The following is a 23,408-nucleotide window of genomic DNA, read 5'->3' on the forward strand; positions in this document are numbered from 1 at the left end:
AACTGAGGTAGTAGATAGGGTAGCTATGTAGTTGTTACCTTCTCAGGGGAGCCAACGGAGACTTTCCAACCCTTTTAAATCCCTTTCGATGCTGATTAGCATGTTAATAGGAGAGGGTGCCATTCGGCTGGTCATCCTCAGATAGTTCGTTCACCTTGTTCGGTCGGTTTGGAGTTGTGCTTTGGAGTCGAGGAGATTCCCCGCCTTCTGATTTGGAGTAGGCCGAGGTTCGTCGGATGCGATTGAAAGAAATCCATTGAATGAATGAGCTGACCAGGGGTTAGGGTCACTAACAACCGATTCATCAACGTTGGTTCATGCAAGGCTGCTGAAGATACCCTAACCCCCATCACCAATCGTCCGTCTCGTCACTAACGTCACGGATGTCTCTGCCGGCGGGGGTTGCAGGAACGAGCCGGAAAACTTGGCTACCAAGACACTACCAAGACTACTGTACATTCTTAGCAGCTTGGGATTGGATATTCTTCATCCAACTGAGCCTTAAACAAAATCATGAATCCATGGTGCATTTCTGGGTTATTGATTTGCAATGAAACACTGCCCACTTCACAGGAGTTGCACAGTCAGTGCACTGCTACATGTACCGAAGTGCTTGCAAATCGCAATCGCAATGCTCTCATTCTCCTATCTTCTTTTGCTTTACTTTTTTTTTTTTTTTTTTTTTTAATTCCCTCACCGGGAGCATCATTTGCCATCATTGCGTAGGACACAACCGGGCGAGGGATAGCATCCCTTGTGCTGCATCATGCCCCCACCCAACTTTTCTTTTTAGTCACTTCTTTTTCGGGCTTAACGTTCTATGGAATGACTCGGCACTCCACTCACTTTTCCACGAGTGGGCCAGACATGGATTCTTTTGTGGGTGGGTGGTTCCACCAAAATGCCCGGGAGATGGAATGGACCACTTGAAAGTGACCCAATTTTCATCCAGTATCGAATCGGACTCAATAGGGAGTCGATTCAGTTCATGTCAGCTTGGTACCGCGAGATGGATGGTGGCGCTCATCGACAGCAATGATGATGATGATGATGACTGCGACAGAGCTAGTCGCCGCCAATAAGTCCTGCGCTTGTGCAGCCACCCACCATTCGCCCGCTCTCTATAAAAAATAAAAAAAACCGCAGGCTAGATGGTTTAGTGCCTAATGTAGTAGCCAAATCCTAAAAGAACCCCCTTTTTGCTCTATTTCCTTTTTCTTTTCCCTATGAATACATAGTAAATTTTGCTTGTGCGTGAGCCATAGCCAATGGAAGGAGCAAACCCCTAATTCGGCTGTTCCATTGAGTTCAGACGTAATTACTTCCTGATGAAATGTATCTAGGCGGAGTCTCTACCGTGCGTGCAGGTGTTTGCTTGCTTTTGATGAGAAAAAAAAAAAAAAAAAAAAAATCCCTTGGAAAGTTGGGATGCCTGCTAACATCAGCCAATAGCAAGCTGGCGGCGCCGGTCCGGTAAGTGCAGGCTGACAAGCCATGCCATCAACCACGAAAAATGTACCCCTGTCAACACCCTTTTCCAGAAATGCTCCACTGCGAATGCTCCCCTGGTGCGACCTGCCGCCCATTCCCCCTTCCCGAACTTCCCAGCTTCGAAACACAAACACGGCCGCCTCCCTATTTCCTCGTTCCATCTTCTGGGGAACAGCCTTTCTTTCTGGTAGGATTGTCGGATTTGTCTGGGGGTCTTTCTGACAACCTCATTGCAGTTCAAAGAAAGAGAATAGAAGAAGAGGGTTGAGCATAGTCGGGTTTAACAGCTTCAATAACTGTATAGACCAGCTTGCTTGCCTGCTAGCACGGTGCCTTGGTCTGGTTTTTATTTTTTATTTTTTTATTATTATTATCTTCCTGAACCTTGCGGTCGTCCGTCGATTTATCCGACCTTTCGTCGCTCACGCAATAAAGAATCCAAAATGCCTGCGTACAACACGAGAAAAGTATCGTTGAGCTTACCTAGCCTGGGAATCGCTTTACCTGGCAGTGGCGGCAACCATGGACAGCGCCGCACGACTCCGTCCTCCGCGACTGCGTCGCCAACGAGCCGCCCAACGCCATCGTCCGCACCTGCATCGGCGACGTTAGACCAAAGCAGCCAGGCACGCTCGCAAATACCTAGCAGCAAGAAGCGCAAGGCTTCAAACGATAGCGAGTCAAGTCCGCGCCCAAGCTCGATAGCAAAGAAACAGCACTCGCAGCCCTCACTTACACCTGCTACCTCCCGCGATCCTTCCGAGCCCACTCCGCCGCCATCTCCTACACGATCTGTTGAGATGGCGGATGCCGAGCCCGTTGTTGTACCCAAGCCTTTTGATCTGGATACCGTCAATGATGAGATCGTCGAGGCCGTCATTAGAGTGCTTATTAGCCAAGGGAACCGACCGCACCTTGTCAAGGAGCTTGCGACTATCCTGATGTTGCAACTCAGGATAGTTCAACAGTACGTCACATGCGAATCCCCATGGCCTCACAAGGCTTTTAACGTCGCGAAATATGCTAACGTGGATCTGTCTAGGTCTGCGAATCCATGCGCCATTATTTCCTCAAGGCTGTCAAGCTTCCTAAAACGCCCCTGTTGGAGCGCTTCGACGCCATGCCCTTTGGCCAAGGAGCTGGAGACTGTTCACCCAAGGAGAACATACTTCTATCTTACCACATGCCCGCACCCGCCATTCGCTGAGTCTCCGGTTTCCATGGCTACTCCACCAATAGTCAAGCCTCCTCGCGCAATAATCACACCGTCGTTATCAAGTGGCACGTCAGCTTCGGAAGATGCTGAAGATAACATGCGTCGTAGGCAGTTGAGCCCATCGCCCGAGATCGACCTGTCCTCGCCAGAGTTTGACGACTTTGATGACGAGCTGCCATCGACACCTCTGGGTTCATTGTCGTCGCGCATGCCGCCAAGACTGCACCATCACAGCTCGAGGCACCATCGCGGCGCATCTCCGCCCCTCGAGAAAGACGAGAAGGAGTTCACGCAGACGGCCAACGTACTGCAGCAAAGGAAGAAGGCCAGTGGTCACCTATTGGCAACCAAACCGGTTGACGCAGTTGTGGAGACTCCCTATAACAACCACGCACGAGACGAAAACTTGTTTGGAGGCTACAACTCTCACCACCACAGGACGCTTTCACCAGTCGCACCGTTGCCACTGATGACATTTTCTGTCACAAGCCCTGCCATACGACCTTCGTTTGGGCTGAACCTTAAACGGGATGCTGAGGCCGAAAGCTGGGCCCGACTTGACAGCATGCTCGAGTGGGACCGTAGTCCCGAGAACATTGAGCTCGAAGAGCTCGATGGACTTCTTGATTTCTAAGGGATACCCTTTGTGTAACCCTGTGTACCATTTCATTCAACGCTTCGGCCGAAATGCCAAAGCTTTCCTCTTTTTTTTTTTCTTTTTTTTTTCTGCTTCTTCTACCCTCTCACCAACCTCCATCCTACCGATATTGCGAAGGATGCTGTACTTTTCTCTACTCTTTGTGCTTGTATCTCGTTTAATCTGCGACGAAATGAAACGGTCGGATTCTTTTGGGGAAATGTCAGGGTTTTTTTTTGGTGGGCAAGAGCAAGTTCGGGTGCTCTGCGTTACAAAAAGCACGTGTTTTTATGTGTTTTGTTTTGTGGCTCTGTTCAGTGGTGCTCTTTCTACCTCTATCTCTTCTCTCTTGCCATTGGCGTTCAGAAGGCATCGGATATCCCTTGTTTTGCTGTTTGCTTCTGTACCTGCTGTTCCCGTTCCCCTTTTTTTTTCTCACTCTACAGGACTGGGTTTTGTCAAGGTAGCCTAGGCATCGTCAAACACTGACGCTATCGCGATGTTGATGGCATTGGGTTCCTTTGACGGGCTCGCGCATACTTCTCTCGGCAATGTTTCCGTTGCTGGTTCTCGGGACCATTGTGGTCCGAGTGGGGATTAATAAAATCAGGATATCCACGTGGGTATCCGCCGCAAAGTCAGGGATTTGACGATTTGCAAACCGAGAGGTCCTTAGTGGTTTCTTCTCCCCCTTTATTTATTTATTTGCTATTTTCTGTTGGAAATACGGGAAAAACAAAAGGCGGAATTGCGCTGAGAGCAAACCTAAAACAAAATCCGGCGGGGCATGCAGACAGCGATTGCTTGCTTGTTGATGGGGTGGTCGGACGGCATGATACCTGGTTCTTTACTCATTTAGATGGATTCACACTTTTTTTTTTTTTTTTTACCAGCACAAGAGGGGGAATGCCCTATGTGCGCCTGCAGGGCCAAAAGATTAAATGTTTGGATAGACGTCTAGACGAGGACAAGGCTATGTAAGGCGTGGCTAGGATGGGCGACGTGCGCTGGTACAACGCTTTACGACGAAGGCGCAAATGAATAGGAGGCAAAAGGGACGAAGAAAAGTATAAAGAAAAAATCTCAACTTTTCCAATACCAAGCATGCGTTCAATTTTGTTGCTCGTGACGACGCATGAAGCTACTATCCACACTGAAATCAGCAACAATATGCAGTTAAAGTACGCTCATATTGAGCGTCATCTGGTTAATTATTGGCAGCTACTATTCATGGAGTGGAGAATCTGGGTCAGACGGCATTCATGGACAATCCATCCCTGCAGAAATTATGAGTCCTCGGTTGATCTACTGTGTGACAATAAATAGTGTACATGTATATTACTTGATACAGTATGGAGTACACAAATGGCCCCAAACATCACGTCGCCTTGGCAGCAGCACCAGCAGCGTCCTTGGCCTTGTCGCTCCTCATCCTGAGCTCGATGAGCAGCGTGGTCCCTGCTTGCAAAACACCGGGCCGCTTGATGCTGACCACCTCGAGCCCGGGCACCTCGCTGGCGGCGTCGCGCACGATGCGCTCAATGTCGCGGTTCCACCAGCATCCGAAGCGCTGAAAGTGGCTCGGGGCCAGCTTGTCGAGAACATTGTTCACGAAGCCCCAGTTGCCGCGGCCGTGTTCTAACAGGAGCATCCGGCCCGTCTCGGGCTTGAGCACGTCGGCCATGTTGGCAAGGAGGCGCTTCGGGGAGGAGACGGAGCACAGACCAAATGTTTGCACAATCACGTCGTAGCGGCTAGGTTCTTCCGTGAGCCGAGGCCCCGATGCCTCCAAGTCCACGGGTAGTGAAGGGGGCAGAGGTAGGCCGTTGTGCACGTCGGCACGGACAAGACGTAGCTTGTCGCCCTGGAGGTTGAGAAACTCCTCGAACCCGGCCTCCCTGAACTGCGCGTTGCCGGCTTCCTCCTCCTCCTTGGTCCGGCCCTTGCGCAGCAGGGTCTTCATGCCGGGAACCAAAGTCCTGATTCTGGTGCGGGCGATCTCGAGCACGTCGGCCGACACGTCGACGCCCGTGTAGCTCGTCATCTCGACCTCCTGATCCCTGGCCAGCTTCATGTCGCGGCGCTTCTCGAGGCGGCGGACGACGCGCAGGTTGGGGTCCACGTCGGCAATGTCATCCCAGTCGTAGAATTTAAAGTTCCTGCCTGTGCCAACGGCAACCTCGAGCACGTTTCCCCTGCACTCGGCGGCCAGGCTCTGGCGGATCTTGGTCACACCCATCAGCCACTCGGGCCAGTCAAGCCCTGTGTCGAACTCGGAGGCCGTGGCACGGGATATGGTTGGCGGCAGGCCGGTCGGCTGTGCGGGCTCGGTCTGGCGCAGCGTCTCATCGTAGTCATCCTGCGCGGCGGCGTCCAGGTTGTTGTGCGCGCTGCAGCATGCCGCTGACGACGAAGTCTGGACGAAGGCGGTGATGAGATACGATGCATAGGCCATGAAGAGGCTGCCGGCCAGAATGGAGCCGACAAAAGGATAGCGGTACTTCCGGAATAGCTCTGGCAAGGGCTCCCGCTTGTCCTGCTTCTCATTCTTGGCTGGTTCCTCTGGACTCGGATTTGACTTGGGTTTCTCGGCACGGTGCTTGAGTGCCGGTGGGAGATCTTTCGTCTTGGTAACTACAATTGGCCGAGCCGGGGGCTTGGCTTTTTTACTGTTTGCCCGAGACTGATGGATGTGCTTCCGGCAACATGGGAGAAGATCTGATTTGTAGCTGAGGAACCCGGAGCCGGTGCTAGTTCTCAGTCTCGTGCCCAGAGCCACCGGGCGTCCCAAGACGGCTGACAAGCTGCCCGGCAGCTTCTGGCGCAATGCGCACATCCTGTCTACCTGCGCGAGGAGTTTCGAGAGAAATTTTATCTCATGGCGTACGTTCCCACGCTCTATTCCTCTGCCCTGTGACTTGGTCGCAAAATCTTTAGGTATCCAAGCTTGAAGGGAGAGAAAGATGTAAAGAGAAAAAAAGACAGAGAAAAACGTAAAAGAAAAAAATTCACGCAAAAACCGGCACAGGCTGTGGGACAGCCTAGCACAGAGCACACTTATAGAAAAGACCTATAAGACCCCGGAACCAGATGAGCTGGGTTTTGTTTCTCTCTTGGATTTGATGTGAAACCCTAAGTATGGTGTTGGTGGAAACGCGTGCATCTTGAATTCATTCCTCCAAAAACGCCTGTCATTCAGCACCTGCATCCACAATGACCCGCCAGAAACCCGCTTATGTCATTCAGCATAGCATCCCTGGGTTAGGGTAGCTGCTGCCTGGAAAACCTCTCATTGAGTATTCCAAACTGACATCATCTTCATTTGTCTTTTTTATTTTGTTCCTTTTTCCAATTTCTCCAACCCAGATGACTGGTGAAAGCTTCTGCAGGTTTTTAATCAGGTAGCATGATACCGTTACGTGAAATCAGTCTCTCTCCAGACTGAACCGCCATAAGAAATGGCAACCCAACAAGACGTCCAAGAACTCCTACGCCTCCTCGTAGGCGCCAGGAAGCTGCCTATGCTGCGGGCAATGGCCCAGGTAAAAGCTCTCCAGGTCGAGGGATTGAAGAGCATTCGCCAGGTGGCCGAAGCCGATCAGGCTGCTGTAGAGCGGGCTTTTTCCGACGCCAAAGCTGCGCGCGCTCTGCAGAACGCATGCAAGGCTGCCGTAAAGCGAGGTGATTCCGGCGTCGGCGCAGGGTCGGGAAAGAGGGCAGGGTCTGATGCCGACGCAGGCGCCAACAAACGCGCCAAGACGGCAGCTGGAAGCAGCGGCGACGGCTCCTTGTTTGGACTGCCGTCCCAGATGACACCGCAAGAGCTAGAGGAGTCACTGGATTTACCTGTCGATATGGACGAGGAGCGCATCGCGGCAACGTCTATAGAATGTAACCGAGCGCCTCTTGTTCTCGCCTTCGCCGCCGAGCTACTGCGCTACACGATGCCGGAACAGCCACCGTCAAGTCGATTGAGCATTGCACAGGCCGTGGTGGCTGCCAACTCTCGATCCAAGGCGACCAGTCTGGGCATTGAGAAAGGGATTCCGGCAGATCGAGAAGGTTGGGGTGAAGGCCAACCGCGGGTCCGCGTGATGGGTCGCGAGGTTAGCGTACTCAAGCGCGGCGGCTACGAGTGGAAGGGCTCCGAGTCTGTAGAGAAAGCGAGCGAGACAAAGCAGGATGCTTTTGCCATCATGATGCAAAACGACACCCAAGAGTCGCGCACAGAGCCGGCTACATCACAACAAACATCCCTTGAACCGAAGCCGCTGACTTGGTCGACAAGCCAGTCGGTCTCACTCAAGGAGTCGACATTCATCGCCAGGGCGACAACTATGAGCAGCGTTTACGACAGAAAGAAACTGTTTGCGGCCCTTATGGAGAAATATCCTGTACTCAAGACCGCCACCCATAACGCGTGGGCTTACCGGGTGAAGCAGACAGGATCAGGACGGGTGACCGAAGATTCATTCGACGACGGTGAGACTGGCTGTGGTAAACTAATGCTGGAAGTCATGCGAGAGTCGGATGCGGTCGATACCTTCGTCGTCCTCACCCGCTGGTTTGGCGGAATCATGCTGGGGCCGGATCGCTGGCGCCTTATGCGGACCGTCGTTAGGGGCGCGCTGTCGGAGCGTATGCGGCTGACGGGCACTCAGACTGGTCTTGGTGGTGAAGCCGTATGGGGTTTGGATCTTGAGGCTATGAGATCCAAGTCCACGGCAAGTGGTTATGGAAGCGGCATCAAGCATCACGAGACTACGGTAGTAGGAATGCAGGTCCACAGACCCGAGGCAGCAAGAGACTATCTCCTCAAAAGCTTCGCCACAGGGTCCACGACAGAGAATACTGAAGGCAATGCGGCAGACACACAGGACAATTATAAGACAGGTAGCAAGGACAAGAAGGCGGCAACAGCCAAGAAGAAGACGATTAAAGCTGTAAATGCTGAAAAGGAGGAGAATCTCGCCCTGCTTCTTGGCGCATTGCGGCTGCTTTACGATAGCTGGGCTGACCATCTTCCTGCTGCAGACATGGATCGCAGGGCATGGAGCTGGTACACGGCAGTGAGACCGGAGGTGGACTCGGGGCCTTCCGGCTGGGGTGCCAAGGGCGTTCTCAATTTGCAGAGTATACTTGACTTGCGTCGAAAGGAATGAACTATCTTCACATAGGAAAATAAGGAAACATAACAATTATAAACATTCGGCTGTCTCTGGTACCTCATATCACTACCATACCATAAAATCCGCGTGTTTGACAAGTCAGTGTATTCTAACTACATATACAAGCAAAAATATGAGAATCGCGGGACAGTATGGTTGACTCCCACTGCCTACCCTGCACTAATTTACTCACTAACTATATCAAAGCCAGATAGACCACTTTGTTGGTCTAATCGCCTTGGAAGCCACGCGGTTCATCATCCGAGCCATGGTGGCTTCTGTTGAATATTCAGCCAAAAACTCAATTCTGTAGCAAATTTCAACTGTGAAGTTAAATAAATTCCCTGTTAGGTTATCGGTCTATCAAGTATTGTGAGATTGCTATCCCTGACTCAAAGATTCGCTGTTGAAAATGACCATCACAATCGACGGTAACTAGTATGTATAGTGTGTATATTGCATGTGACTCGACATTGTTGTCTGGTGTTGGTTGCGTTTTCAGCTCCTTGCTATTATTACTGGCTGGGATGTTTTACTGTACTTGTACTCGCCTCATCCGCCTCCCGCACACCGCCGCATTTAACCGGTGGTACGGGCAGCAGGAGCTATAGTTGAGTCCCATTACGCAGCACTTGTTGGAGGACCCACCCCCGTAGCCACAGGCATGTGAAAGCGCGGGTAACGCTTGCATTAGCGTCTCTGCATTACCGGGGTTGGTGGGTATGCTGTTGCCTCGTGCCTCGGCCTGCCCAAGCTCACAACCCGGTCAGCAGCTTGGGACGAGCCGACTACCTGCAACCGGAACTCGACAAAAGCCAGATCACGACTTCCAAAACCTCGCCATCTTTCAGCAAATCCTGGCCTCACTTCCAATTCATCCATTTCCACTAGCCTTACACTAAAGAGCTCTCGCCGTCTTTGTACTCTTATCATTCTAATCCGAAAGAACCCGCGCAAGCAAACATGGGTGGTAAGCCATCTAATTGTCCCGCACCGTTTTCTTCTTGTGCTCCTCGCCGTCGACCCCAGAAAAGCTTGGACTTTTTACTAACAACTCGCCCTTGACGGCATGTCCCTACAGCTCTTGACAGACTTCAGCAGATTGGCGGCCAGCTCTCCGGAGCGCTGTCTTCCGGCGGTCGCGCAAAGATTCTCGAGAAGAACCCCGACGATGTCAGTACATCTCCTTATCTTGACCGGATTCAAGAACCACAACCCCTCATCGCCGCCCTTGGCGAGGAACAAGAAAAATAACCACCAAAACCCCCACCCCAATGCTAACCTCTTGCGCTGCACAATGTTAGATCGTTGTCACCGCCTGCCTCAGGACAGCGTTCACCAAGGGTGGAAAGGGTGGCTTCAAGGACACACATGCGGCAGACCTCATGGCTGGTGCCCTCAAGGGCATCATCGGCCGATCCAAGATAGACCCGGCCTTGGTTGAGGATATCTGCGTCGGTACCGTCCTGGCCCCCGGCGGTGGCGCCACCGAGATGCGTGCCGCTGCCCTGGTGGCCGGCTTCCCCGAGAGCGCCTCCGTCCGCACCCTCAACCGCCAGTGCTCTTCAGGTCTGCAGGCCTGCGTTGACGTTGCCAACCAGATCAGGTCTGGCATGATTGAGATCGGTATCGGCGCTGGCGTCGAGTCGATGAGCACAAACTACGGGTAGGTTTTTTTTTTTTATTTTTTTATTTTTTATTTTTATTTTTTTTTCAAAGAAGTCTCGAGGCGATTTCGCCATTCGCGCCCACAAGCTCAAGCATTCGCTAACCTCATTTCCACCAAACAGCCCCGCCGCCGTGGCCGAGTTCTCGGAACTACTCGAGTCCCACCCCGAAGCCGCGAACTGCAAGGTGCCCATGGGTGTGCTCTCGGAGAACATGGCCCGTGAACGTAACGTGCCGCGTGCTGCTCAGGATGCCTTTGCCGCCGCTTCATACCAGAAGGCCGAGGCCGCTCAGAAGCAGGGTCTCTTCAAGGAGGAGATCGAGCCGCTGCGCGTCAAGTTCGAGGACCCCAAGACTGGCGAGACCCGTGATATCGTCGTTGACGGCGACGATGGTGTCCGCCCCGGTATGACCGTCGAGGCGCTCGCCAAGATCAAGCCTGCCTTTGCCGAGGGTGGCAGCATCCACGCCGGCAACGCTTCGCAGATCTCTGACGGTGCCGCCGCTGTCCTGCTCATGAAGCGCTCCACCGCCGAGAGGCTCGGCCAGCAGATCCTGGGCAAGTACGTCCAGGCCTCCATCGTCGGTGTCAAGCCGCTACTCATGGGTGTCGGTCCCTGGAAGGCCATCCCCAAGCTCTTTGAGCTCACTGGCGTCACCAAGGAGGACGTCGATATCTTTGAGATCAACGAGGCCTTTGCTAGCCAGTGCCTGTGGTGCGCCAACGAGCTCAAGATCCCCCACGAGAAGATCAACCCCAAGGGAGGCGCCATCGCCTTTGGCCACCCTTTGGGCTGCACCGGTGCCAGACAGGTCTCCACCCTGCTTTACGAGCTGAGGAGGACAGGCAAGAAGGTTGGCGTTACCAGCATGTGTGTCGGTACCGGCATGGGTATGGCTGCACTCTGGGTTGCCGAGTAGAGTAGAGTAATTGAGCTATGTTGATGAATTGACGAAACGTTGGACAAGTCTCTTTATATATATATATATATATATAACTGTACGAGATGACGGTCTTTCTGTATCTGATTTTATTGTACCATAACACAATTGTATGATCAGTCGCATCTAAATTGGCTGCTCAAGCTGATATATGTGCAATGTCTCTGTATTGTCTGTTGATGATCTCTTTAATGCAGATGAAGATTCTTGATGTACATGATGAAATGACCGCTCTCCAGCACCGATCATCTATCTCCATGCTAAGTTATAACCCAAACGTCTTGAAATGACACAAGGTTCAATCAACAGAAAAGAAAAAAAGTGCAACTTTACAATCTCCATCCATCTACAAAAAACATTCCGGGGAAATCATGCATGCAATTTCTATGATGACAACACATCTACAGCTTGCTGTCTAAGTTTGCCATACTCAACTTCTCCTTGAGGGTGTCCATTGCCTCTTTCTCGATCCTCTTCAGGAGCACATCGCAAGTCGGGATATCGTGGATCAAGCCAATGACTTGGCCGGCAGTCCAAACCTAGAGGGATTGTCAGACATGCCATGCATGCAGCAAGATGTTTTGTTCAAAATATTCGGGTGACGAGAACTTACTCCATATTCTGGGTCGCCGTTGATGAATACTTGCTTACCACGCTGGCCGCTCACCAGAGGCGCGAGCTGGGAGAAGTCACCATTGGCGGTTTTCTCGGCTTTGATGGCTTCCTCGGTGACCTTGTTGCGATAAAGACGGGTGGTGTTGCGGAAGCTGCGCAGAACCAAGGCGGTGTCGTGCTCGCTGGCACCAACGATGGTCTCCTTGATGTGGTGGTGGATGGGGGCTTCGACGGTGCACATGAAGCGGGTGCCCATGTTGATGCCGCTAGCGCCCAGGCACAGCGCGGCCGCGAGGCCTTGGCCGTCGGCAAAGCCGCCCGAGGCAATAAACGGAACCTTGAGCTTTTGGCGGGCACGGCTGAGCAGGATGAAGTTTGTAATGTCCGACTCGCCGACGTGCCTGTCAAACGGCCCACCCCCCCAAACACGGGCTTTCCGTTAGCGGACGGGTCCGGATCTGCTAGGGGGACACGGGAGGAGCACAGGGCAATACGAGAGAGTCTAGGGAGCAGGATGAAGCCGATTGGGCCGGGTAGCAACATTGGATACTCGCACAGGACTACAGGCGAATAAAGAACAGGATGCAAGCGTATTTTCTTTTGTGTACTTGTACTCGTGTGAGAATGCACAGGGTGGAGAAGGGTGCGGGTGGGTTGAGCCGTAGTATCAAACCAATGTTGGCAAGACGATTCGGGACATCCAGTATGCCGTGCACATCTCGAGATTGAGTAGCAGACGGGACAAACATGGAAACGAACGAACTGGTGGGCTGTAATGGCCTACACCGCGTCATATCGAGGTCATGCGCTGCTTTGAGGAATGACAGGTGCAAGCAGAAAGAAAAGCAGAGCAACAGAGACAACAATGGAACGAAGGAAGAACCAACTTACCCAGCACACTCAAAGCCATCGATGGACAAGAAATCAACACCCATCTTGACGGCACTCTCGGCATGTCTGATGGAGGTGCACTTGTGAAGCACAATAATGCCAGCCTTCTTGAGGGCGGCAATAACGGGACCAGGGCTGTTACCAGCCGTCTCGACAATTTTGATGCCCTCCTCGACCACAACGCGGACGTAGGCAGGGTAGTCTGGCGGGACCATGGACGGCAAGAGGGTCAGGTTGACGCCGAAGGGCTTGTCGGTCATAGTCCTGCACTTGCGGATTTCCTCCCGCAAGCCCTCTGGCGTCGGGAAGATGAGGGCCGTAATGATGCCCAGACCACCGGCATTAGAAACGGCGGATGCAAGTGAGGCGTAACCTAGGCGATCACAGTACCCGGTGTTAGATCAAGTTTTCTCTCGGGCAATTTGTGCTTTTCCTTTTTCTTTTTTTTCTTTTTTCTTCTTTTCTCTTCCACTCTCATCTGCCTGTCGTCATCCCCTCTGTGCCACAATGATAGCCTCAGGCTAGCCAGCCGGCTTCGGGCATCCATCTTGATCCACGGCCTAACTGGCAGGATCTAGGCAAGGGGGCGTGTACAAGAGGGTGGGTGTCAAGATATACATACCAACGTGCATCATTCCGCCCTGCACGACGGGGACTGTTGTTTTTGTCGATCATCAAGAGGTTGTCAGCCAAAGTGGACCGGTGAAGAGAGTGCATAAGACTTTGGTTTTGCCGTGTCATTGCTCACTCTTGATCCCAAGTTTCCTCGTAAGTTCGGTGTTGAATGGCATCTTGGCTCTATGGTTGGACTGAAGACTTTGAAATTTGCAGCCTCGGAGTGAATCAAAGTGCTTTGCAGACAGGCAGTGTGTATGGATGGTTTGATGTATGTGTCTTTTAGAGTACAGCTGACAGAGTATCACCTTAGGTCGTGAGACCTGGAACAAACAATCAGTCGCCTGTGTTGGTATTGCCAAGTGGTGCAAATAGTTCAGACCCGCAGCCGTGATATATCTTGCTCTTGAGTAACGTTCGTGCCGGGTTGCGTGGAGTAACGCTGTTGTTTCTTTGTCCGTGTCCGTTGTTGACCTTTGTTTCCGCCGAGCAGCTGAGCCACACGCACCCTCAGGATTTGGTACGGTTGCCGACGGGACCCAGTCTTACAAGCCGAGGTTCACGGTCCAGTGTCCGGGCAGAAGTGGGGTCGCGGGGAAACAGCGTCTGGGGTCAGGGGAATGTACCCCAAGTCATGGCAGATAGAGGAGAGTTCTACAGTAAGTAATACCTACTAGCCTAGACTGGACTAGGTAGGTACCCTCCACTGGGCCCAATTGCTGCTGAAAGGCTTGTAACGGCACAGGTTAGCGTACAAAGAGAGCCTTGAGGGTCTTGCATGTGCTGCTTATGCTTACTTAGTTCAAGAGAACCACTCCAAATCCGCAATCAACCCTCAGTAGTGCAATGGAGATTTTTGAGGCTTGACATGGATGGAGCCTTGCTGGCCTGGTTCCGTATTAAAATTTTGAACTCCATATCTTTTGGTACTCTGTCCACACAAAAAAAAAAAAAAAAAAAAAAAAAAAAAAACCCATTCATCCAGTCAGTTGGAAGCGGCCCGGGCTCCGCGCTGCGGGCTGCCCGACGTTTCTGGCAGGGCAAGTACAATAAAAGCAAGGTTGTGCCTGCCTCCTAATTCCCAGCTCGCTTCCAGATGCACTTGCTTTCGCATGACGCAGGACGACCTGGACCTGGAACTGGCCCTGGACTTGTACCGAACAAAATACTCATTGGTAGCTGTTGTACAAATCATCACCATTTGGACCATTCGGATGTCTTGCCTGTTCGTGTACATCCAACGCATACCTCCATCTCGGCTGCCTCGCTTCGATATTTGGGCATGCTTGCCGGCATTCACCTGCACATCTGATTATCGATCGCACCACTTGTCAGGTGAATACTGGTTCCTGGACTGTGCTATTTCTTCCTCAACCGCCTCGAGCGTGCGTTGAGTTTTTTTTTTTTTTTTTTTCGTCCTTTTCCCTCATCTACTCTGACTGACTTATTTCTATTCTACCACTCGGCTGGCATACATTTTACCTGCCGATGACTGAGGAATGCAGTGATACGTGCCATGGAAACATAAGCTTGTGTCCGCTGTGTCTCGTCAGCCCTGAGACAACTGGTACAGACTCGCAAGCTCAATTCACATCCAATGATCAGGCGACTGATCCATTGCTTACCGGAGTCTGGTAACCGCCCAGTCCGGCTTGCGGCAGAACTAGCCGAGAGCGAATCGTGACGCTCTCAATGTCCAATACAGGGAAGGATATGCATACCTAACTGCTTGCTGACCTGTCCAAGGAATCTATCCCGGACCTGAGGTAGATCATCCATCTTGCTTACCTATCTGAGATGGTATCGTACCTGAGCACCTACCAACGGTTTGTTCGTGCCTTGGTATTCCCGCTTGGGCTGGAATAACGCAGGTGATGAGTTTCCAATACCACTCATTTCACTCATCGATCGCATGATATGGGAGTCGATGCTGCTTTTTGGCTCTTCCATCCGAACTGACGTGCATTGCTGGTTTTGTCTGTTAAACCTTGCCGTATCTACTTTGCCTTACGTTGGATACCAAAACGTGGTCGAGTTAACTTAACGTGTCGGGGTTGACACGATGATGCAAACACTTGCATACAATATTAGCTATAGGAATACGGAGCAACTCGACGAGACACGCATTCACCAAGCACAACGTCGGGCACTTTTCAATGCTGTCAAAGATACAGGTACTACCAGCTTTACTGTGTTGCCTGCAGTTATTGCGGATACTTTGGTCAAGTTTGCGATATTTTACTACTCACTCAACCCCCGGGGCTATATTATTTTGTCCAACGATTTTGTCCAACAACACCCTGCGTTTCCTGTATCGGATGGCTTTTGTCATTCCCAGCCATGCACCGTTCCGCCCGTTGTGCCATTTCTACCTTCCTGGCGGTAGCGAGGCGTGTATCAGCCATGCAACCAGGCCTCAATGATACTTAGGCATGTCATTCTTACTACATTGGGTATTGTTTGATTTATTTGCTTTTTTTTCCCCTTCCCCTCTGTTTGCGACGCCACCCTGATTGGACCAAGCACATGATTCTGTTCTAGTTCTAGAAGCTGGCCACATGATCAATACCAAGGGCGTCGCAGGTCACGCCTCGTAACAAACAACTGATTGTATGAGCGCCACACATAGCTCAGGCTGGCTAGTTTAGCGATCCGGCCAGCTACTACTTCGTACACTCGCTGCAAGTAGTATTGCAGGGATGCCACATAACGGTGATCTCTTTGTACCCCCGTGAAGGTTTGGTCATTTTATTCTCACGACAAGCAGCCGCAACATAGCTATCCTCGCCAGTGGCTGTGCCACTCGCATCTATACCATGTCAGGCGATCAGCCCTGCGCCTAGACATGGCAGCCACCCACCCACCGATTTGGCTGAGATTGATCCATCTCGGTAGCGAGCAAAGCGAGCCGAGGCGACATAGCCCAGGCTGGGTTCAGCATGTTTAAACATGAGGGCATACTGGCATTACAGCATGGGATTTGGTGGACCTTGACGACATCTCATGACCACGCGCTATTTAGCTGCTGGCCAAGAACCGATAGGCCACATGCCTTGAACTCCCTCGTCGATCTGCAATTGCGGATCAGTTGTGCGGCTATCAGGGGAATTGCTCAATCCTACAAGATGGGAAATATTGATTCAAGATGTAGGAGTGAACAGGATGGGTGTGAATCACTGCCCTCTCCTGATTGAAAACTATTTGGAGTCCAAGATTACTTGGCCACAGATAAGCACCCTGTCACGATCATGTCCAGCTGTTTTTAATGATACTCGGGTCCGAACTTCTGCATATCAGCAGTTACTATCAAGCTCCTATGAGAAGGTGGTGTTGATGGATTGCAATCTAGAATCGTCTATGTCATGGCATCACGTCACTTTCAGTGGCCACCCTCGACATCCTCGACAGCTTTTGACATGGCACAACGAAGGCAACTGGAGATAGTGAGTGTTTGCTATCCAGCCATCTCATAGGCCCAGAACCCAGGTTCATTGTCGGCAGTGGCGTATCAGCCTCATCGAAAGCGCGAAAGCCAACAAGCTAGGGGCAAATCGTCCCCCTCCGGCGGGCTAATTGTTCAACTAACCCTAACAAGTTGAAAAGCAACCGCCAATTTGGAACGCTGGGACACTTTCCGGGTTCGGGATGGATTCATGACGAACCCTAACCGGCTCCTACTCCCCGCTTGCCAATGTGCCTAGTCAATTTTCAATTGTGCTGACCCGACTCTGTAGGTGCCTACACAGGAAGGACAAAGCAGCCTTGGCGACTCCCTTCCAGGCCTCTCTACCAGGTCTATGAAACACGTATGCCTACCGTTGGCACCAAGTAAACCGCTTCTCCCTGGGTTTGTATTGTTCTTCCTTTCGACGGAAATACTTGGCTAGCTGAGGCGTCAAGATCAACTAACCCCTGCCAGGTCCCGAATGGCTCCAAGCCCCACGAAATGAAATCACCACACCACACCATCATACTATCTGGTTCAGTTGGGCATTCATCCTAACTGGAAATCTGACGTGGGCAGTCGCTGTCCGCTCTTTCGGGCTGGGCCTCATCGAGAATCTGGTGTGCAAGCTTAATGCACGCGTGCACCCTTCAAGAAGTAAAAGGCTTGCACACATAAAATGGTCCCAAAGCACTCTCTTGCAGGGGTTTGCGAGGTCGACGCTGAGGTGAGCTTTTTTTACCATCACGCACGGAGGTAAGTTGCATGTATCCACATTTGCGATTGTTCGTCCGAGTTTGCGAATGCAAGGCACCCTTTTCTTGGTTTGGTTTCCAACTGCAATAGTGCGTCTATAGAAAGGATGGGATAAAATAAAATAGACAAAAAAAAAAAAAAGGACAAGGGCAGTCCACCTCAGCATATCTGTAATACACTGCGTAAGTAAGTATCCTTGTACCCCTGTCGGCAACTAAACATGTGCGCCACTGCATGCAGTGCAAGTGAGCCAGGGCGGACGGCAGCTAAAGTTATTTACCTATTTGATCCGACATAAACGTACATCCGTACATCTCTATCTGTACGTCGCATCTCTTGGTCCTGGCCTACCTCCCGGCACGCCTAGGGGGCGCTATTTTCCGGGGCTCAGAATCGTTCCCGCACCTCCGCTTTGAGCAGGGGGGTGTGTGCGTACGTCCACGGTTATTGACCGGTCAGAGGTTTGCGTTATTTGTTCCGCCCTGAAAGTAGACCTTTAGTTCGTTCGGATGAGGTGCGAACCAGCCCTTACATTCATATGGCACCAAAATGGCCCCAAGACATTTGCAATACTTTCCCCAATCATTCGGGGAGGGGAGGACTGATGATCATGGGTCTTTCGGAGGCTCGAGCGAGTGGTTGACCGGAGCTTTTCCTTTTCAGCGGTACCGGCCTAAAAGAGGGTGTGGGTATATCTCACCATATTTCTGAGACGGGAAAAAGCAACGACATAGACGCCCTATCTTAACGCCAGAAGGGAAAGAAATCAAAGGAGCAAGACCAAGAGAGACATTACTGGAGACTGACAAGAGGTAGGATGCTTCTTCGTGATCTTCTTTTTTTTCTCTTTTTGTTTCCACAAAGAAAAGAAAAAATAGGAAGATTTTTTTTTATTATTCTTTGTTTCTTCAGACCATTTCCCCAGAGCAACTTGATGGCAGAAATATTTCCTTGTTTGCCTTTCCTTGCCTTAACCGTGTGTGCTGGATGCATTTTCCCGTTTGATCTCGCCAATTGTTCAACGCCGTCGCTGCCGTCTCCGTCCCTCCTGAGCACGCACGCAAGCCTTGGGAAACCAAAAACGAACCAGACGTTCCTCGATCATAGCCAGTGGTGAACAAGGAAGCGAAAAAAAACCTCACTCCCGTTGATTTTTCTGGTCCAACAGGCTTCTTCCACCCGTCGGTCAATCTCTTGCTGCCACATCTTCGGGTATCAGTTCGAAGACTTCCCGCCCGACGATTTGGACCTTGGGCGACTCCATCTTTTCCCCGTCCACAAAGTGTTATTTTATTTTACTTGATTTTTTTTCCCTCGGTGGTATCTACTTGTTCACAAGTTTCTTGAGATTGCAGCCTATATAAGTGCGCCGGCTGCCATCCACTCTTCCCCATCATCCCTTATTTTTTTAGACTCCAACTTAGTCGTCCACAGACTTACATCGTTGTTATTCTGGAAATTCATTTTGCGCCTGGCTCTTTGACCACCTCTTGGGGATTCTCAGGGTCCAAGTACCATTAATCATTACCTGTCTTGCACATCTTGTTCGTATCTAGTTCCCACGCACGCGCCGTTGGCACTAGAGAGATTTTGGCACTGGCGCTTCTTCCCTTCCACACACACCCACGCCCAGGTTGCTGCACCAATAAGCCCGCACACGCTTTTGCACTCCTGCCTTGCATATATACACTTTATTTAACTCCTTTGATTTCTCATCCTCTGGTCCCTACCTCTTCACCATTGTTCTTGATTATCCCTTTCGACCTCACTCCTGGTCCTACGCAACAGCGGGACTTGTGACCAGCACAGGCCAGAAAAGTCGAACCGTCAGTGTCGATTTGCTCGTTCCTGCTACCTACTATGAAAAGCGAGGAAGACAGGGTCACAAAGATGCCTTCGTCCTCATCAAAGAAGACCAGTACAACATGGCAGGCAAGGCTCGAGGGTGAGTTCGTCCTTCTCCCCGCATTTTCGTGGCCAGGTTTCACGGCATAATGCCGCTCCCTGCATTTTTTTTTTGTCTACCACTAGTAAGGCACAGACCGAGTTCGTGATGCTAATATCATAGCATCAAAGACGCTTGCAGGGAATTTCAGATCAGCGCCCCAAAATACCAGCTGGTCTCTGATAGGAGAGGTAATGAGACGATAACCCCCAAGCTATCGTTCGTCCTTGACGAATATAATGAAAGATGAAAGACATTGACTGACTCTCTACCAATAGGTGGTCGTACGGCGTGGTCGAGCCAGGTGACCATCTACAATCAAACTCATGCGGCACGCTTTTGGTATGACGGCAAGAATCTTCACAACGCTCGCGAAGACGCTGCCGAGGTGGCCTGGAACTGGCTCACAACTCCGTCGAGCTCCCCTTCGACCTCCAATACGGCCTCTTGGTGATCTATGAGACGATTCAATCTTTTGAGGGCCCGCAGCAAAGGGAACAAACACCCACTCCAAGGATTCGAGCCTGAAAAGATAAAAAACGTCAGCCGATGGACAGACGCCACAGATTCGAATAATCTTTTGACCGGCATCAAAAGCCTTTGAGTTTCTCATTTTATTTCCTCTAGCTCTTCTCCGTCTACCTTTTCACGAATCTTTGCCCGAAACCTTTCCAGGATATCCAAGGAAACCAAATCGGGAGCAAACGCCAAACAAACAAGCAAACAATGTTAGCTTTTCTTCGTTTAAACAGTACAAGCATGCGAATCCCGACATTTCCAGGCGTCAAACTCATTTCCTTACTGTAAAATACCCTCTTGTGTGATATGGCGTTGGGTCTGGGGGGAAAACAGAGTAAAAAATACAATGTCACCCAGAAAAAAAGAAAAAAAGAAAGAAAAAAAAAAGATCATGGGCAAACAGGGGCATCTCGCTACGCGGCGACCAAAAAGGAACAGATCGTACGAATAGGACATGGCAAAGATTTTGCGGGCTTTTGGCTGGGTGCGCAACGAAGCGATTCGGTTTTCTTTGGTTTCTTTCATTAGTTTCTTTGTCGTTCATTTCCTAGTCTTTTGTCTCATTTCATGAGCCACAAACATAATCGCCTTGGAGTTGGAGTTAATATTGACTATTTACCTCATCTCACGCAATCGTGTCATTCGCTCTTCAAAATTTCAACAAAAAAAAAAAAAAAAAAAAAGATGAACACAGGGCAGGGCGACTTGGAATCTCTGTAATGGGGTTCTGGCCAAGTAAGTGTCTTTACCAGCTCTACAGTAGATGTGCCGGGTCCGGCTCTTGGATCATGACCGAGCCTGTCGGACATTCCAGGTACCGTTGATGTTGCCCTGCCAAGCGAGCTTGTTTCCAGTCAAGACTCACAGCAGAGTCTTTGAAGATGATACAAACAAGTCATCCGTGCAGGGTTAGCTTAGCAACCGGTAGTAGACAGTCAGTTCTAGCTCCAGCTTAGAAAAAGTTGCTCCAACCAAGCGCCCGAGAAGCCGCCAGCCGCCTTGATCCCCCACAAACAGACAAGATCGACCAAGTCCGCCTGGCTGCCGTAAATTTAGTGATACTGACGAAGAAGAAGGGACCTGTACGGGAGAACAAAGCGTCGAAGATATAAGTCAATTTCGAGCATTGGTTCAACATCTCTTTTGATTTGCTCCCTTTTTTGGTTGTCGTGATATGCGCGTCTGATCACAGCAGAACATAGTTTCGGAGGTGAAAATGGGCTGATTGTCCTAGCTGTACTCGGATGAGGGCGACAGTGAGGACGAATCTTGCAGCTTTTAGCTCAGAGCCTCGGCCCTTTTTACCCATCAAACATTTCGTCTAATATCAATGGGTAGACATTAGACAGCAGGTACAAACAAGTTCAACGTTTAAATTCTTCACCGATGATGGGATGGGATGTGATCAGTGTGGCATGTCCGGTAATCCACACTTTATGGACCCATATTCATCTTGGACCCACATTCCAACAAACTCCGGCCAGGCAAGCCGCACGTGAGGTCGCGGCCCGTGCTGCTTTGGGCTAAGCCGGATTGGATTGACGAATTGGACTAACTGACGAGGAGTCGACAAATTTCGCGCGACTCCAGTGCAAGAGGCACGTCTCCGAACATCGCGGCCCCGATCGTCTGTCAGCATATTGCTCCGCGAGCAATACCCACGCCCACCCGCAACGATCAGACATGCCGCCAAGGTTAAACTTCCTAGCCTCTTGCAGGACTTTGGTTCTGCGCCCAAAGAGGCCAGCACCGGCCTCATGGCAGCCGCCACGAGCCCTCTCCTTCATCAGGGGCTACGCCGACAACGTCACGCCGCCCCCCCCTTCCTCTTCCAGTGATACTTCACCGGCGACTCCCGAGTCTAGCAATAATGAGGATGATGATATAGTGATTCCTCTGTCAAGTCTCGACGCAAGCCGGCCGCTTGACGTGAGACCGGCTGAACTTGGCCCGGATATGGACAACGATGAGGCACTTCGGCAGCTCGAGATGATCTCGTATGGTGTCAATGCCTTTGACCCGCAGGCTGTAGGCCATAAATATGGCGTTCCGGAGCTTCCAATTCCCGACGGAATGCACTTGAAGCACCGCTACAATCCCGTGCTGGACCAATGCACAAACCTGCTCATGAGGGACGGAAAGAAGGGCAAGGCTCAAAGGGTCCGTTGACTAAACCCCCGTCCTTCTGCTAAAAATGCTGAGATGTCTATGGGAATGATCTGCTAACACGACCGGTAACTCTTCTTTCAATTTAGGATATGAGCATGATTCTCAACTTCCTCCGGACGTTTCCCGCGCCCCGCAGGACCTCGACGCACCGTCTCATGCCCGGCGCGCCACCCCTTTCTCACCTGCCCCTGGATCCCGTGACGTACTTTACGCTGGCGATCGATTCGGTGGCGCCGCTGGTCAAGATCCGCAACTTTGCCGGCCTGGCCGGTGGAGGTGTCGCCCTGCCCATCCCCACGCCGCTGCCGGTGCGGGCGCGGCGGCGCATAGCGTTCCAGTGGATCCTGGAGAGCGTCAACAAGAAGCCCTCCAAGGGCAGCGGTAGGACGCAGCTCTCGCACAGGATTGCCGAGGAGATCGTGGCCATCATCGAAGGCAGGTCGTCGCTTTGGGAGAAGAGGATGCTGCTCCACAAGATGGGCACCACGGCCCGTGCCAACGTGGCAAAGCTGACATCGCCCAGGAGGAGGTAGTAGGCAACAGGAACTGTGGGATATATGCAGATGGAGATTGGCATGCTGTTACCATCCGAGAGGCTGCGACAAGCTTCCGCCTTTACTTGAAAGTGATGGCCTGTTGGGATCCCGTATGGACGTCGAAATATCTCTGGTTGCATGCATCACCTATACGTCTATAGAGTGTATAACAATGTACATTTAAAAGCCAAGTGTCTCAGGGAAACAAAATGATATCATACCAAATGTGAAGCTTTCCTGCTTGTTTTGCCTGCTCCCTACTGATTGGTTGCCTGCAGGCATTTCGTCCCTCTGTCCCTTTGGCACTTCTTCCTAGTGAACGCATTTGAAACTTTGACAGACTAGACTAGACTAGACTAGACTAGACTAGAGTAGAATGTGTTTTCTACCTAGACAAGTAGGCACCTAGATAAAACCCTCTTGTCACCATCTCACATAGTACCTTGCTACTAGGATAGCTAGATTGGCTACCAAGTCAGCTTTGTTCCCAAATATCCATTTCCATCAAGCACAGTGTCAACCGTTGTAGGAGTGCACTGCTACCACTTTATCACACTGTTACCACCATTGTAACGCCAATCATGACAACGGCTACCTCTATTATTGCTTATTACTATATATAGAGTATACTACGTCAGCTTGCTTCACATGCGCTATGTATTCTTGGTATTGTATCATGTAATTACTATACTCCCTGAAGCCTGGAGGCCACCCACCTTTAGAACTTCCGGCCGCAGGATTGTGGAACCACAGTTCATTACGGCGGCAGGCCCCGCACAACGACCCAGTAAGCCC

At 51.2% G+C, this 23,408-nt stretch overlaps 9 protein-coding genes across 9 annotated transcripts in view; 6 read left to right on the top strand and 3 right to left on the bottom strand.

Annotated features, from left to right (window-relative positions):
• Positions 1-1,934: 1,934 nt before the first annotated feature.
• Positions 1,935-3,341, top strand: PpBr36_03139 (uncharacterized protein; the record flags this gene model as incomplete). The annotated part of the gene is made up of 2 exons (XM_029890315.1): positions 1,935-2,458; positions 2,534-3,341. The coding sequence occupies 2 exons, from the start codon at positions 1,935-1,937 to the stop codon at positions 3,339-3,341; spliced, it is 1,332 nt and encodes a 443-aa protein (XP_029754330.1).
• Positions 3,342-4,722: 1,381 nt separating this feature from the next.
• PpBr36_03140 (uncharacterized protein) lies at positions 4,723-6,180 on the bottom strand (the record flags this gene model as incomplete). Its single annotated transcript, XM_029890316.1, has 1 exon — positions 4,723-6,180. One exon carries the CDS (start codon positions 6,178-6,180, stop codon positions 4,723-4,725), a length of 1,458 nt encoding a protein of 485 aa, XP_029753612.1.
• Positions 6,181-6,802: 622 nt separating this feature from the next.
• PpBr36_03141 (uncharacterized protein) lies at positions 6,803-8,506 on the top strand (the record flags this gene model as incomplete). Its single annotated transcript, XM_029890317.1, has 1 exon — positions 6,803-8,506. One exon carries the CDS (start codon positions 6,803-6,805, stop codon positions 8,504-8,506), a length of 1,704 nt encoding a protein of 567 aa, XP_029753613.1.
• A 969-nt stretch (positions 8,507-9,475) lies between these two features.
• On the top strand, positions 9,476-11,101 carry PpBr36_03142 (uncharacterized protein; the record flags this gene model as incomplete). The annotated part of the gene is made up of 4 exons (XM_029890318.1): positions 9,476-9,482; positions 9,594-9,685; positions 9,817-10,178; positions 10,303-11,101. 4 exons carry the CDS (start codon positions 9,476-9,478, stop codon positions 11,099-11,101), a joined length of 1,260 nt encoding a protein of 419 aa, XP_029753610.1.
• A 422-nt stretch (positions 11,102-11,523) lies between these two features.
• Positions 11,524-13,419, bottom strand: PpBr36_03143 (uncharacterized protein; the record flags this gene model as incomplete). The annotated part of the gene is made up of 5 exons (XM_029890319.1): positions 11,524-11,661; positions 11,736-12,138; positions 12,629-13,001; positions 13,251-13,283; positions 13,377-13,419. 5 exons carry the CDS (start codon positions 13,417-13,419, stop codon positions 11,524-11,526), a joined length of 990 nt encoding a protein of 329 aa, XP_029753611.1.
• Positions 13,420-14,412: 993 nt separating this feature from the next.
• On the bottom strand, positions 14,413-16,194 carry PpBr36_03144 (uncharacterized protein; the record flags this gene model as incomplete). Its single annotated transcript, XM_029890320.1, is given in 6 exon segments — positions 14,413-14,502; positions 14,869-14,964; positions 14,981-15,031; positions 15,065-15,221; positions 15,950-16,052; positions 16,104-16,194. 6 exon segments carry the CDS (start codon positions 16,192-16,194, stop codon positions 14,413-14,415), a joined length of 588 nt encoding a protein of 195 aa, XP_029753608.1.
• A 3,040-nt stretch (positions 16,195-19,234) lies between these two features.
• Positions 19,235-19,843, top strand: PpBr36_03145 (uncharacterized protein; the record flags this gene model as incomplete). Its single annotated transcript, XM_029890321.1, has 3 exons — positions 19,235-19,389; positions 19,513-19,580; positions 19,668-19,843. Coding segments are annotated over 3 exons (399 nt in total), but the record flags the coding sequence as incomplete, so codon positions are not given.
• Positions 19,844-21,498: 1,655 nt separating this feature from the next.
• PpBr36_03146 (uncharacterized protein) lies at positions 21,499-22,610 on the top strand (the record flags this gene model as incomplete). Its single annotated transcript, XM_029890322.1, has 2 exons — positions 21,499-22,068; positions 22,164-22,610. Coding segments are annotated over 2 exons (1,017 nt in total), but the record flags the coding sequence as incomplete, so codon positions are not given.
• Positions 22,611-23,261: 651 nt separating this feature from the next.
• Positions 23,262-23,408, top strand: part of PpBr36_03147 (uncharacterized protein) — a gene marked incomplete at both ends in the record, with an annotated part of 1,174 nt that continues 1,027 nt past the window's right edge. The window contains one exon of the mRNA XM_029890323.1: positions 23,262-23,400. Within this exon, the coding sequence (XP_029753607.1) occupies positions 23,262-23,400 (139 nt within the window). The remainder of the gene's footprint in view (positions 23,401-23,408) is intronic.

Source organism: Pyricularia pennisetigena, chromosome 3 (assembly GCF_004337985.1).
Source record: "Pyricularia pennisetigena strain Br36 chromosome 3, whole genome shotgun sequence".
NCBI classification, from domain to species: Eukaryota; Fungi; Ascomycota; class Sordariomycetes; order Magnaporthales; family Pyriculariaceae; genus Pyricularia; species Pyricularia pennisetigena.